Raw genomic sequence first — 14,512 nt, forward strand, 5'->3', positions numbered from 1 at the left:
CCCTAAAAAAGCTAAATCAGATTAAACCTGTTTAGTCTTAAAGAGGAGACCACTAGGCAATTCAAGATCATGTAAACTTAAAATCAATGGATTTTACAAAAAGGTGACAATAGTAAACCATTTTCACAGTGTCTCCAGGAAAACTAAATGGATGTTCCTGTATGGTCATCAGGAGTTGAATTCAATTTGATGGAGCCTTTATATTTACTTCACTTATATTCTCAGAAAAAGTATTTTAAATAATCTTTGGAATCAGATTTTGTCAAGTTTTCTTATACTGTCAAATTCAGTGTTATTAAAAAAAACAACCCTATAAGGATCTACTTAGAAAAAATGCTAAGTAAAAGGTCTCTGCTAATGATGCTTCTTTCAAGACTAATCCTTCCATATTACTTATGAAATAAACAAACAGCTACTATAAAGCACTCAATAGTGCTATTTCATAGTAAAACTTCTACACATTAAATTTTATTTGAAAGTTAGTTTTCATATTCTATTTATTTGATCATGCAAATGTTATGCACTTTTAGTTAACATGTCTAAACACAAGGTTTGCTGGGAGTGAATAAACAAATTTAAATGTCTTATATTCAATTTTTACGGCACTCAGATATAAACTCCACATTCAAACAATAATGGAGAAGTGGAGAAGAACATCAAACTAGCGACACAGATTCCACCACCCCCAACCCCCACTGCTGTTTAGTAAAGCACATGTTTACTATTTCATATATTCACCAACACCATTCCAGTCTTCTCTATCACAAGGCACACCAGAGAAGTAAAACAACAATTATCATAATAATTAATACATTCTAGAATGGCATGAGATTAATTATAAAAGCACCCCAGAGTAGACGACAGACATCTCCAAACCAGATGGGTAATGTCAATTTACCTTCTCCACTGTATGTTTTTTTCAAAAAGCATGCTAAAAAGTATCCAACTTAGAAGCAATTCATTAAAAAAAAAAATACTGCAGATTGCTCTCCTCCCAACAGTACACATTTCAGAAGGCCCCTCTTTTACCATCCAGAATGCTCCTGTAGAACAAAGTCCAAGAATTACATTGTTGTAATTGTTGGCCATCCAACAATTGAGACACATAACTCCAAGGAAACAGTCTTAATTCTGGAACAGCTATTAGTCCCAACAAATACAGTATCCTGCAATACAGTACAAACTATATCTACGATCTACAGAAGGTAAACCCAAGACGAGGTTGACAAGAGCCAATCCCTGATCCCAATCTATGGGACCTATAGCCAATTAAGCAGGCTCTCAGCATTACACTTCCCTATCACCATATTTCACCCCTTTTGAGATCTTTCATCTCAGGCGGAATATGGGATAAAGATATTGGGTGAGCAAGAATAAGTCACAGGCAGAAGTAGGATCTGCTCAGTCCCAATGAAACAGGGCCCTTTCTCACCTCCCCTTATAATCAGTGTTTATAATAATCTCACTGCTAAGCATTCAGCATGGGACTACAGTACAAACATGCTAATACTTGCCTGCCCCACCTTCCTCAACCCCCCCTCCTTTCAATTTCTCTCTCTCTCTCAATATAAAGTTTCCTCTTTCCTCACCTGCACTCATTAATCCCCTATTTCTCCCACCCCTCTATCACGATGAACGCAGCACTCCTTGGCACGCCTTTTGCCCATGCGGGGAGGCCTTCTAACCAGGCATGTTGTGTTTCCTTTCGCCCCCTCCACCCCACCCCGCTCCCCGCTTCCTCCTCCCCGCTGACCTTCAAGACCCACCATTCCCAACAAGCGGATACATGCCTCCCTACCCGGTTAGGCTTCTCTCCCCACCCCCCCCCCCACACACACTTCCACTTCCAAAAAGTGGACGGAGAGACTCTTCCCCCCCCCCAACACACACACACACACGTCCTTAAGTGCGTCCCGGAATACTTTCCGTGTCTAGCCCATCATCCGCGCCTTCTCTCGCCTCAACCCAACTTTTCGGGTTCTTTCTTTTTTTGGGGGGGGGAGGAAAAAAAAGGCCACTAATGAAAACGTTCTCGCACATCCTTTCATCGCATGACGTCCAACACTCGCTGCCCCGGAGGCCCTGAGAGAGGAGAGACCCGACTCCCCTGCCCTCTTCCCGCTTCAGAATGTTTTCCCGAGGGAGAAATCATTCTTGCCCCGCTCGTCAGCCGGACGACCGACCTTCCACGCATCTAGGCGCGCACCTTCTCCTTCCCCGGCTTTAGCCCTCTGGGTGACCTGAGCTGCCAGGCCCTCTTGCTCCCACCCCGGCCCTCCTCGCCCTCCCTCAGGCTTATTACACCTCCGAACCCCCCCCCTCCCTCCACCAACCGTCGCCCGCCTGTTCCCCCACCATGGGGCCGAGGCCTCGGGGGTCACGCGCACCCCGCAACTCTCTCTCTCTCTCTCTCTCTCTCTCTCTCAGCGGAGCAGCTCCCAGGCTCGCCTCACTCTGGGGGGGGGGGGCTCTCCACAGCTGCCCACCCCGAAAGAGCGCCGGTAGAGCCCGCTCGTAACTAGCGCCCCTCGGGCTGCGGAGTTGCCCACCGGAGGCAAAAGGGGGTGGGCGGAAGGTAGGAGGGGGGGTCTCCTGCCCACTCGCGCTTCTCCCGCCACCGGCTTCCCCTCAGCCTTCAAAGCGGGGGGGGGGTGAGGAGGATACCCCGCCGGAGCCCCGACACAGCGCAGCGCCCCAGTCTTGGCCGCCGCCTTACCCGAGAACCATGAGCTCTCCATATTTGACGGGCTCCTTGTTGGGCGCGCAGTGCTCCTCCTGGCTAGGAGAAAACATGGGGCCACCGCCACGGTTGTCGTCGTCGCTATAATCCCATGCGGGGCAAAAATCGCCAAAAGAATAGCAATAACAGTCACCAAACAGGACGTTTGGCTGGAGACCTTTCCTTCATAGTCGCGGAGCCAGCCAGCCAGCCAGCCAGCGGTCGGTCGGTCGGGCGAAATTACGCGTTGCCTTTGCTTGGTGCGCCCGCCGACGCGGACCCTTCACTTCCCCCTCTCTGCGCTCAAGCCAACAGCGACAGACACGACTGCCCGAGGGGGGGATGAGGAGAGACCAACTAGAGCGCCTACTCAGAAAGGAGGCGTGGAATGGCCCCTCCTCTCGGCTTTCTCCGGTCCCTTCCACGCTCCCCTCGCCTTCCGTCAAAAACCGCGATGGTATCTTCCAGTCTGTTATGTAAACATAGAGTACGAAAAGGGAAAGGGGGAAGTTCTTAAAGGGCTGCTGCCCTGTTAAATCGACGTTTCCTTCGTAAGAAAAGACAGGCGTTGTCTAGCGCCGCCTACCGGAGGCTTTGTCCCTCCCTCCCTCTGCCAAAAGCCTGTCTACAATACTTGACTTCTGTACTGTAGTCAATTATCGAATAGGTCGGAACGGGATTACGGCATTTAGGACTTAATGAATATGAGCTTAAGTTTAAGAGTGGACAAAGAATAGAATAGAATAGAATAGAATAGAATAGAATAGAATAGAATAGAATAGAATAGAATAGAATAGAATAGAATAGAATAGAATAGAATAGAATAGAATTCTTTATTGGCCAAGTGTGATTGGACACACAACGAATTTCTTTGGTGCATATGCTCTCAGTGTACATAAAAATATATATATATATTAATCACGAATCATAAAATACAACATTTAGTCATAGGATACTAATAAGCAATCAAATCATACTAGGAAACAATAAAAACAATATAAATTGTAGAGATACAAGCAACAAGGTTATAGTCATAAGTGGGAGGAAATAGGTAATAGGAAGGTTGAGAAGAACAATAGTAATATAGTCTTAGTAACTAGTTTGACAGTGTTGAGGGAATTAGTTGTTTAGCAGAGTGATGGCATTTGGGAAAGAACTGTTCTTGTGTCTGGTTGTTCTGGTGTGCAGTGCCCTATATTGTCGTTTTGAAGGTAGAAGTTGAAACAATTTATGTCCAGGATGTGAGGGGTCTGTAGATATTTTCATAGCCCTCTTTTTGGAAGTTGAAGTCCACACACATTTTCGCACTGCCAAGGTTAAGAAACTCTGCTGTTAGTTCTTGAGGAAGCATAGAAGGAAAGAGATCTGGTCTTCATGCCATAAGTGTGAGCTTTTCTGGAATATTCGATTAGCATCCATGGAGAATGTGGCAGCCTCAATCAGATCTTTACCAATATTTGCACATAAAATAGATATGCAGCACTTACACAGTGTGCACCTTCCTTTCACAGTCCTTCACAAGCAATTTCAACCTGAGGTCTGTGTCATTGCTACCAACCGTAAAAACTGAGAATGCCTTCAGCCAATTCATCCTTCCAGCAGTCCAAAAGCAGAACCAGAAGAATATCATTCAGTCCATTGCTACCCCATATCTTCCATTTGCATTTGCATTTGCATTTGCATTTCCTTATCTTATCTTATGTTTATTTGTCTCTTTAGCTCTCAGTATGTCTTATTCTATCTGTGCTCTGCATAATCATAGCTTAACCACATGGATATGATGTGACGGGCATGTATGCATGTATGTGTTGGTATCCACAGAACTACACTGTGCCTTCTTTTGCAGGGTGAGCAACTTGTTGGCTAACAAAATGCATGCAATTCCTACCCATCCTCCCACACCTACTTTTTTGCAATTCATTGTTTAGATCTCTGGGTTAAATCTCAACAACAAATTGATAAGGCATGGAGGTGCAATTTCCTATCATTTTTCTGTAGAAAGCAGCTGAAAACAAATGTACTAAATTTTAGTTTAAACAATCCTTTCCCTGCAAAAAAACAAGCAACAAATAAACTAAAACAACTCTAAAAATCTCAACACCCCCTAAAACAGGGCCATCTCCCACATAACGCAACCAGAACAACCACATACAGTATCTTTTTTTTTCCTCTGCAGGGTCTTCATGGTGTTGCCTTCATCATATCCCCAGTCTATGATTGAAACAGGCTTAAGTCACCATATTAGTGTTAGAGGATTATTTTCCCTCTTAGTCCATCACAGTCTAAGAGTAACTTCAAGGCATATAGCATTAGGCTTTATCACCTTGGAGGCAAAATTAGCAGTCAGTTGAAAGAGAGAAGCTGAGGTAGTGTAGGGATCAATAAAGGGAATAGCAGTTTTCAAGTTAGGAAGTTTTCTGCTGACTCAAGCAAGAAAGAAGAGCCTTTGGTTCAGCAATGGGGGAAGGCCCTTTGTGGGTGTCACTGCATCCCCTCTCCAAAGTGCTACTCCCAGACACCCAAAAGTTGTCCTTACCTTCTCTATGTCATCTGAAATTTACAGCCTAGCTTTGGGGAGAAGGTTACTTAACGTGACACACAAGAACTATTTGCCATCTGAGTCAGTTGTTTTAGTTGGCTTAATGGTAGGTCTTGTTATTGTTAGTTACAAAGTAATGTCCGACCCATCGTGACCCCATGGATACCATTCCTCCAGGCCTTCCTGTCCTCTACGATCCTCTGGAGCCCATTTAAGTTCACACCTACTGCTTCAGTGACTCCATCCAGCCACCTCGTTCTCTATCATCCCTTTCTTCTTTTGCCCTCAATCCTTCCCAGCACTAGGCTCTTCTCCAGTGAGTCCTTCCTTCTCGTTAGGTGGCCAAAGTATTCGAGTTTCATCTTCAGGATCTGGCCTTCAAAAGAGCAGTCAAGGTTGATCTCCTCTAGGACTGACCAGTTTGATCACCTTGCAGTCCAAGGGACTCACAAGAGTTTTCTCCAGCACCATAGTTCAAAGGCCTCAATTCTTTGGCGCTCAGCCTTCCTTATGGTCCAACTTTCACAGCCATACATTGCAACTTGGAACACCATAGCCTAATGGTAGGTCTACTTTTAGCCTAATCAAAATTCCAGTCATCTAACCAATATCCTAAGCCTGGCAAATATAGGATTTAAATGGATCTTCTCCTGGCACCCATCTTCTCATGATACCAATCTGCAAGGGTGTTTTTTTTTTTAAAGATATAGCAGTATCTGGGAAAAGAAACCTACAGTTGGCAGATCATATGGTTTTCAAAGCCAGTGCCCATTTAAATTCACCCCAGCTTATCTGGGGATCACTCTGTTGAACATGCAGCTGAAATAAAACACATCTTCTGTGAATTGTAATTTATCAGCAATTGGAAATGACATTATGAAGTCTCACCCACCTATTCAATTTCATCTTTTGAGACTAAAATAAATTGTCTTAACTGCTAGTTTCTTTGTTCAGAGATTTTTTTTAAAAAAAGAAAACTCTATTTTTATTAACACTCTAAAAATGTTTTAAATCCATGTTTCCACTTTGGAGTCATTTATATGCTGTTTAATCTTTTTATTTTAGCTTCTTTTTCTCTTTAAGGATTTGTCTGTCCCATTTAAAGAGAAAATGCCCATTTTCTCTTTAAAAGGAACACTTTCTCTTCATCTTTCCATTTTGCACACTACTGGATGAAAGGAATCAATTAATGTCTAGTTGAAACATGTTTAAGTACCTATCTTTAGCCTGTTTTATTTTGTTTTCCAGAAGTGATTATCTAAGATAGGAAGTTTTGTCATTGTCTTGCATTGTTTATTTCTTTAAAACCTGAAGTGCTCAATGTATTTGAACATTGGCTACTTAACTGGCATATGAAATCCATAACCTCCCTCTGTGCCATTGGGATCGAGTGTTTACGATTCAGTGATGCACAGTCACCTCTGTTGCTTGTCAGATTTAGCTCTCCCTGTTCATAAGTCTGGGATAACTTTTTCCCCAGTCCCAGCTCTTCAACCATTTTCATTTATTAACAATGTGCTTTTTCCTCTACTTTTTTTTCACTCTCTGCTTCTTCTCTTCTCTTCTCTTCTCTTCTCTTCTCTTCTCTTCTCTTCTCTTCTCTTCTCTTCAGCTTTCCAATTTATTTCCCAGTGTCTTATTTCCATTTAACCCATTGAAATCTCTACGCCGTTCTTGCTTTGCTTGCTTTCAGGTTAAATACCTTCATATCTAGGCATTGTGTTATAGAGCCCCGCTCTCACATTCTACATAAATTGATCTTAGAGTTTAGATAATTAGAAGGTTCCTGAACTTACTGTGCAACTCACAGTAGCCCTACTAGGCATTATTTGAAAAAAAACAACAACAGGTATATGTATTACCTAAAACACTGGTACTGCATGTAAATCATGAGTGCTAAGTTTATTTCTGATATTCTTGAATGCAGGAATTGGGTATTCTAATTTCATGAAAAGAAGGACTAGTGGTGACATGACAGCAGTGTTCCAATATCTAAGGGACTGCCCCAAAGAAGAAGGGGTCAACCTATTCTCCAAAGCACCTAAAGGCAGAACAAGAAGCAATGGATGGAAACTAATCAAGGAGAGAACCAACCTGGAAATGTCCTGACTGTGAGAATAATTACCATAATCAATGGAATGACTTGCTTCCAGAAGTTGTGGATGCTCCAAGACTGGAGGCTTTCAAGAAGAGATTGGACAGCCATTTGTCTGAAATTGTCTAGAGTCTCCTGCTTAAGCAGGGAGTTGGACTAGAAGACCTCCAAGATCCCTTCCAACTCTGTGTTATTCTGTTACGCTTCACTCATGCTCTAAACTTGTTTAACATAACATGGAACCATATGAAGGATGAGAGCTGGGTGGACCTTCATTATCTAAAAACCTACCAGTGCATCTTCAGCAGAGCAGTCTGAAACTTGCTTATTCTGAACTAATCCTATGCATACTTACAAAAAAATAAGATAAATTATGGGGGCAGTTGGAAGATGAAGATGTTGGAAGATGTGCTGTTAAACATATGTGATCAATTTTGCTCCCGTCCACAAAAAATGTGAAGGCTATATTCCACCAACAGTCCACTTGGGACCATTTTGGCCAATGAACTCAGAGGACTGGGATCACTGGAAAGTGCAGATTTAATAAAATAACCCTCAGTTCTATTCACAGCTCATGTTAAAATAACAGAGCTCATCTGTTTTATGGACACTTTCTCCAGTGTGATCCTTTCCAAATGTCTAAATTTTCTGGTCCTAAAATTTGCCCTAGTAAGGCTTTGGTCATGCTGCCTGGAAAGAGTACCAACTGAGGAAGCTCTGCACTGTAGACATGGTGTCAGGCTCCAAAAATCAAGAAAAATACACAGTGATTCTTCCAAACACATTTCTTTATTGTTCTTCACCTACAGACAGAATCTTGCCAAATTAAAGCAGGCTACTTCCTATATGAAGCAAGTACTCTGGGAACTATTAGAGAGGGGCTGCCTTCACTTTCTTTTTCTCACACAAACTATCTGAATTAACTTGTCTCTTAGTCTTCTGAAATTTATTTATAACATTTATTTCCTGCCCTACTCATTTCAAAGTGACTCTGGGCGGCTTAAAGCATTAAATGCACCCTCTCCCTCCTGGGAATCCAGGTCAATATATTCCATTATACATTGTAGGAGAAGAGCGGCATTAGTCTAGGCCAGGGGTCTGCAACCTGCGGCTCTGGAGCCGCAGGTGGCTCTTTCATCCCTCTGCTGTGGCTCCCTGTTGCTCAAAATATGTGTCACAACTGCCAATATGTGACATCCGCCGGCACGCGATTTATTGAGCTTTTCAACCCATCTTTTTTTCAGAGTTCAAAATGTTTTTGTTGCATGCAGAAATAAAAATGTGTATCTCTGTAGCAGTTCGTTGATTTCATAAATGCAGCACAGTATACCATATTTTTCGGAGTATAAAACGCACCTTTTCCCCCCAAAAAAGAGGGTGAAAATCTGGGTGTGTTTTATACTCCGAGTGTAGCCCCACGCAGCTTCTCAAACGGAGGTTTCAGAGGCTGAAAAAGCATCAGAAAAGAAGCTTCAGCAAAGAAGCCCCCAAACAGAGCTTCAGAGGCTTTTTTTCTGAAGCTCTGTTTCGGAGGCTTTCAGAGGCAGAAAAGCAAGTTTTTTTCTGAAACAGAGTTTCAGAAGTTTCAGAGGCAGAAAAAAAAACAAGGCACAGAGCTCATAACCAAGGAATCTGTTGCTAAAATTCACCTCTGGGAACAGCTGATTGGGGATATTCCGGGAGGCTTATCCACTTGCCAATCAGCTTTTTTCTTATTTTCCTCCCCAAAAACTAAGGTGCGTCTTATACTCCGGTGCATCTTGTTCTCCAAAAAATACGGTAGTTTTTTTATACATAGCATAAAGGTAAAAAACGATATATGCAGTGTTATCTTCATTTTAGATATCAAAAAGGTTTTGTGGCTCCCGGTGTTTTCTGTTCTGTGGGGGGTCCAAATGGCTCTTTGAGTGTTTAAGGTTGCCAACCCCTGGTCTAGGCTACCAACAAATCAGAGGTCTGGTATCACCTTTTGTGTTATTCCACAATGTTATTAAAATGAAAAAATCATTTGTTAGTTAGAAAAAGTACTTCTGATTAAGTGTTTTGGGCAGTGCTTTGCAGTGGTGTTCTGCTGACTTCTGTTCCATTTTCTCCCAGGCAGGAATGACAAATATTCTTTCTGCTAAGGATTGCCGTCCCTCAGAGCCAATTTGTTAAAGGGTAGACAGGGAATTGAAGAATCAAGCAGTAACAACAAGTAACAAAAAGCATTCCTTCTCTCTTGAGAATCAAATTCCTTAAAATCTACTCAGTGTTTTCAGTTATGACAGAAGCAAACATCTCAGCACCAAAACTTATTCCATTAATGTTTGTAGAACAGACTGTGGTGGGGAAATAAGCTGACTAAATTTGGTAGGAGCATAACTTTTTAAATGGTTGTCCAGCTTTTCTCCAATAATTTAGCCTCTATTTCCATCTCATTTTCCCTTACCAATATTTGTGGGTTCTTAACTTTTAACATCATCTTCCTTTTTTTTCTTTTTTCTTTTTGCATAATCTTTTACTTTATTCTACTTTTTATTCTACTTTTACTTTATGTGTTTTAAAAATAAAATTATGGGCAAATATTTTGTGGATTCCAAAGATATTAGAGGAAATACCATAATTCACCAACAGCACTTACCTAACACATACACTGGTCCATCTGGAAAGGTTTCAGATTCTTCCAGGCCAGTGTCAGAAGTTCTATATCCAAATATATTTTATTATTTATACAGTTTCCATCTTCCTTTAAAATATGAACAGAATCCATAATGGTCTGAGAATCGGTGTCTCCAAGTTAATAAAATTAGCAAACTTCCTCAAACTCCAAAATAAGTAGACTTAATCCACATATCAAAGTCTGCAAACACAGAGTTGATTAAATTAAGTCTCCCAGTAGAACTGTATGTTCACAAGAATACACACACACACACACACACACACACACACACCTCAGCACGTAGACACTTCCACACCCTGGACAAGCTCCCCCTATAAATTTTTGCCACTGTACCCCATTTCTGTGCAGCCTGCCCCTAAAAGCAAACTGGTTTGCTTTTAAGAATAAATATTTCTTCTTTCCTCGCAGCTGTCTGGATCTCATTTTTATTTATTCTTGTGCAACCCCGGCTCAAGTTGGAACCCCAAATTATTCTTCTGACACCAGTCAAAATTATTAATCTACTAGGGTAAGGGAAGTAGCCCTGACTGAAACAAAATCTGGCCATTAATTTCTTTGGCACAGACATTCTGCTGCTCATTCCAGCGATAAGGAGGAAATGGAGAAAAGCAGCTAATCTTTAAACATAGAAAGTGTTCCTATCTGCTTCCAAGGAGAAGGATGAGATTTTATTAAAACCAAGAGCTGAATTATTACATAGTTATCTTTTTTATTAGGATGAGGCTGCAGCTACGAAAGCTGTGCCATAACTCACTGTCAGAGTGAACACACGCTTGTGCATAAAGCAAGCAAGGAATAAAAAATAAACAAACAGCTGAGCATCACTCATATATCTTCTTCCTATTTCTCACATTTGACCCCAAATGCAGTTATCTAAAGATTTGCATTTCTCTTCTTCTTTCTAAATTAAAATAGTTATTTTTCATTCGTCTCTCAATAAATAGTATCGGATAAATCCAAAACTAACTGGCCAGAATCTTGCTTTAGTTAAAAGCACCCAAGTAGATTATTGAGGACTGATTAAAAAAAGAACTGGAATCCAGCCGGAAGTATCCACAGGAAGATCTATGCTTTGCTTCACCTGATGTACCAGTTGCACCCTTTCTAGATCAGGAAGCCCTAGGTGGTAAACTACCAGGACAACAGTTTGGAGTAATTTACACATGCCAATAGGTGGGTTTGCACACTATTCCCGACGAAACTAAGCAAATTATCTTCTCTAATCCGCTCCCTTCCACATTTGTTGAAAAGTTTAACAAATTAACAGAGTTGGAAGGGACCTTGTAGGTCATCTAGTCCAATACCCTGCTCAAGCAGGAGACCCTACACCATTTCTGACAAATGGCAGTCCAATCTCTTCTTGAAAGCCTCCAGTGATGAAGTTCCCACAACTTCCGAAGGCAACCTGTTCCATTGGTTGATTGTTCTCACTGTCAGAAAATGTCTCCTTATTTCCAGGTTGAATCTCTCCTTGTTCAGTTTCCATCCATTATTCCTTGTCTGGCCTTCAGGTGCTTTGGAAAATAGCTCGACTCCCTCCTCTCTATGGCAGCCCCTCAAATATTGGAACACTGCTATCATGTCTCCCCTGGTCCTTCACTAGACTAGCCAGGCCCAGTTCCTGTAACCTTTCATCGAATGTTTTAGCCTCCTGTCCCCTAATCATTTTGTTGCTCTTCTCTGCACTCTTTCTAGAGTCTCAACATCTTTTTTATAGTGTGGTGATCAGAACTGGATGCAGTATTCTAGGTGTGGTCTTACTAAGGCTTTATAGAGTGGTATTAGTACCTCTCTTGATCTTGATTGTATCCCTCTGTTAATGCAATTTAGGATTGCATTGGCTTTTGAAGCTAATGTTCCCTGGTTGGGTATTCTGTAATTTGTAGTCCTAGTGCATTCAGATAGCACAAGCTTGAGGAAAGGTGCACTATATAATCATGAATGTATGCAAGTGGATTTTAGAGAACCATGTAGCGTACATACAAAATATAATTCTGTACATTACAATTGGAGAGACCGATTTTGAGCTACTAAAAGTGCTGATTATCTAGTTCTTCTGGTATATTCCTATCCAAGAAAAATAAATGTTCTTTAACTCATTTGACCTTTTTTTAAAAAAATTGGAATAAGTCGAAGAATGTCCTCTTCTCCATTAGTATGTGAAAGGTAATAATAGGATAGCTACTGAAGCTTATGAGGATACAGAGGATCAGAATTATTGCAAAGAGACCTCATAAGTATTCTGTTTTGGAGTTTCAAATATTCCAGCTGTTTCATAGACCACAAAGAATGCAAAAACTCAAAATTCTGCTGAAGAAAAGCTGACTTTTATTTAAAAAAAGAATTTGAAGGCGTTTAGACTTATATTCTTCTGATTAGTTCCAGGATTCATCTTGGAAATACCTCAAGAATGTTGGAGATAGAAATTTTCTTTCTATGTATTAGCACTTCTTAGAGTAGAAATCTACTCAGATAAAGAAAATGCATTATACCAGTGGTGGGTTTTAAATTTTTTTACTACCGGTTCTGTGGGCGTGGCTTGGTGGGTGTAGCATGGTGGGCATGGCAGGGGAAAGATACTGTAAAATCTCCATTCCCACCCCACTCCAAGGGAAGGATACTGTAAAATCTCCATTCCCTCCCCAACCCAGGGGAATGTTACTGCAAAATCCCCATTTCCTCCCGATCAGCTGGGACTTGGGAGGAAGAGAATAGATGGGTGTGGGGCCAGTCAGAATTTTTACTACTGGTTCTCCGAACTACTCAAAATTTCTGCTACCGGTTCTCCAGAAACCCACCTCTGCATTATACAATACATTATAAAAATATGCAAAACCTAGCACCTGGTTAGCTATAGCCTATTCCAAAGATACTCCAAGAATGTGTGTTCTGTGAATGTGTGTTTCAGAAGAAAGGCAAAAGAAAGAGATCTCAGATTAGCAAACTCAGAAAGAAGGAGCAGAGTGAATGATAGGTAAAGGAGGTGAGGGAGGGGAAGACACAGAGTAAATTGTTAATATTTTGTCTATATGAAATTATCACTTTGGGTCAGTAGATTTGGACCTCAAATAGAGAGAATAGGCATTCAGTACCAGATAAATTTACCATTTCTCTATTGTTTTGATAGGGACGTGTCCAGAATGGCCTCGTCTATGGAAATGAAGTTGGCAAAAAAAGTGATATAAAATAAGAACCTCTTGTGGTTGTATAATTTGTGCCTAACAAAGTAGACACTTATTAAAAAGAAATAGAAGAAGGCCATGCATCCTGGATTTTACTAATCAGCATCTAAGTCAGTAGTGGGTTTCAAATTTTTTTACTACCAATTTTGTGGGTGTGGCTTGGTGGGAGTGACATGGCTTGGTGGGAGTGGCTTGGTGGGAGTAGCAGGGGAAGGATACTGTAAAATCTCCATTCCCACCCCACTCCAGGGGAAGATTACTGTAAAATCCCCATTTCCTCCCGATTAGCTGAGACTTGGGAGGCAGAGACTAGATGGGGGTGGGGCCAGTTAGAGGTGACATTTACCGGTTCTCCGAACTATTCAAAATTTCCACTACCGGTTCTCCAGAACTGGTCAGAACCTGCTGAAACCCACCACTGATCTAGGTACTTCCTGGGCTTCAAAGCAGAGATGCAGAATCATCCCCATGATTACCATCAGATTATAATTTTGAACAGTAGAAGAGGAAGACCCTTAAATATCCAGGAAGTAACCCAAGAATCCAGAATCAAATTTATTTATTTTAATAAACCCATAATCTTCCAACCATCAGTTAAGCTTTCCCAGGATCAATAAGATTTGTTTGATTAATAAAAAGGAAATGTACTGTATTACATGTACTGTCTAAATGAAGAGGGTTAATCTCAGTTTAAAATACTACCTGTCAAGACTTGTAATTGTGATTTTTAACAAATCAGTGTGTTTACTCTTGCCCTGTACTTACTATTGTCGTTTTATGAATTATAATTGCTGTGAGCAAAAGCTGGCAATGTTATAGGGGATAAATGGATCCTTGTCTGTCAAAAAAAACCTCAGCATGAAAATTCTCATTTTGACCTATATAATACAGGTCGACAAAGAATGGTTGGCAGCTCTGGTCCTAAGGGTAGTTTAAAAGCCCATGTATGGTAACTTCAGGGCTACCTTGTCATGATAAAATGCCTAACTGCCATGTCTCCCTGATCCCCCGGACCCTCAAGGGTTAACTAACCACATGTCCCATAATCCTTATAACCACTCCTTACCTCTTAACCCCTCCTCCTGGGTACAAAAGGTCCAACCGCATGGTCCACAGCTCATTCCAGATGTATACCTGAAAGAGAAAGGTACAAGGTCAGTGACCTCCAGTACCAACTGATCAACAATAAAACTACTGAAAAGAATTGGGCTATGTCTTTGAGTTATTGGGCTAGATCCAGTTTCTAACAAATTGGTAGCAGAGGTCGGTTGCCCATAACTTCAGACAATGACTGAACCCAACGCCTTCCCAGAAG

General features: G+C 41.4%; 1 protein-coding gene across 1 annotated transcript in view; it reads right to left on the reverse strand.

Annotated features, from left to right (window-relative positions):
- Window positions 1-3,208, reverse strand: part of PELI2 (pellino E3 ubiquitin protein ligase family member 2) — a 54,488-nt gene extending 51,280 nt beyond the window's left edge. The window contains exon 1 of the mRNA XM_034433466.3: window positions 2,717-3,208. Within this exon, the coding sequence (XP_034289357.1) occupies window positions 2,717-2,793 (77 nt within the window). The 5' untranslated portion in view covers window positions 2,794-3,208. The remainder of the gene's footprint in view (window positions 1-2,716) is intronic.
- Window positions 3,209-14,512: the final 11,304 nt, after the last annotated feature.

Source organism: Pantherophis guttatus, chromosome 1 (genome assembly GCF_059756535.1).
Source record: "Pantherophis guttatus breed Tessera chromosome 1, ASM5975653v1, whole genome shotgun sequence".
NCBI lineage: Eukaryota > Metazoa > Chordata > Lepidosauria > Squamata > Colubridae > Pantherophis > Pantherophis guttatus.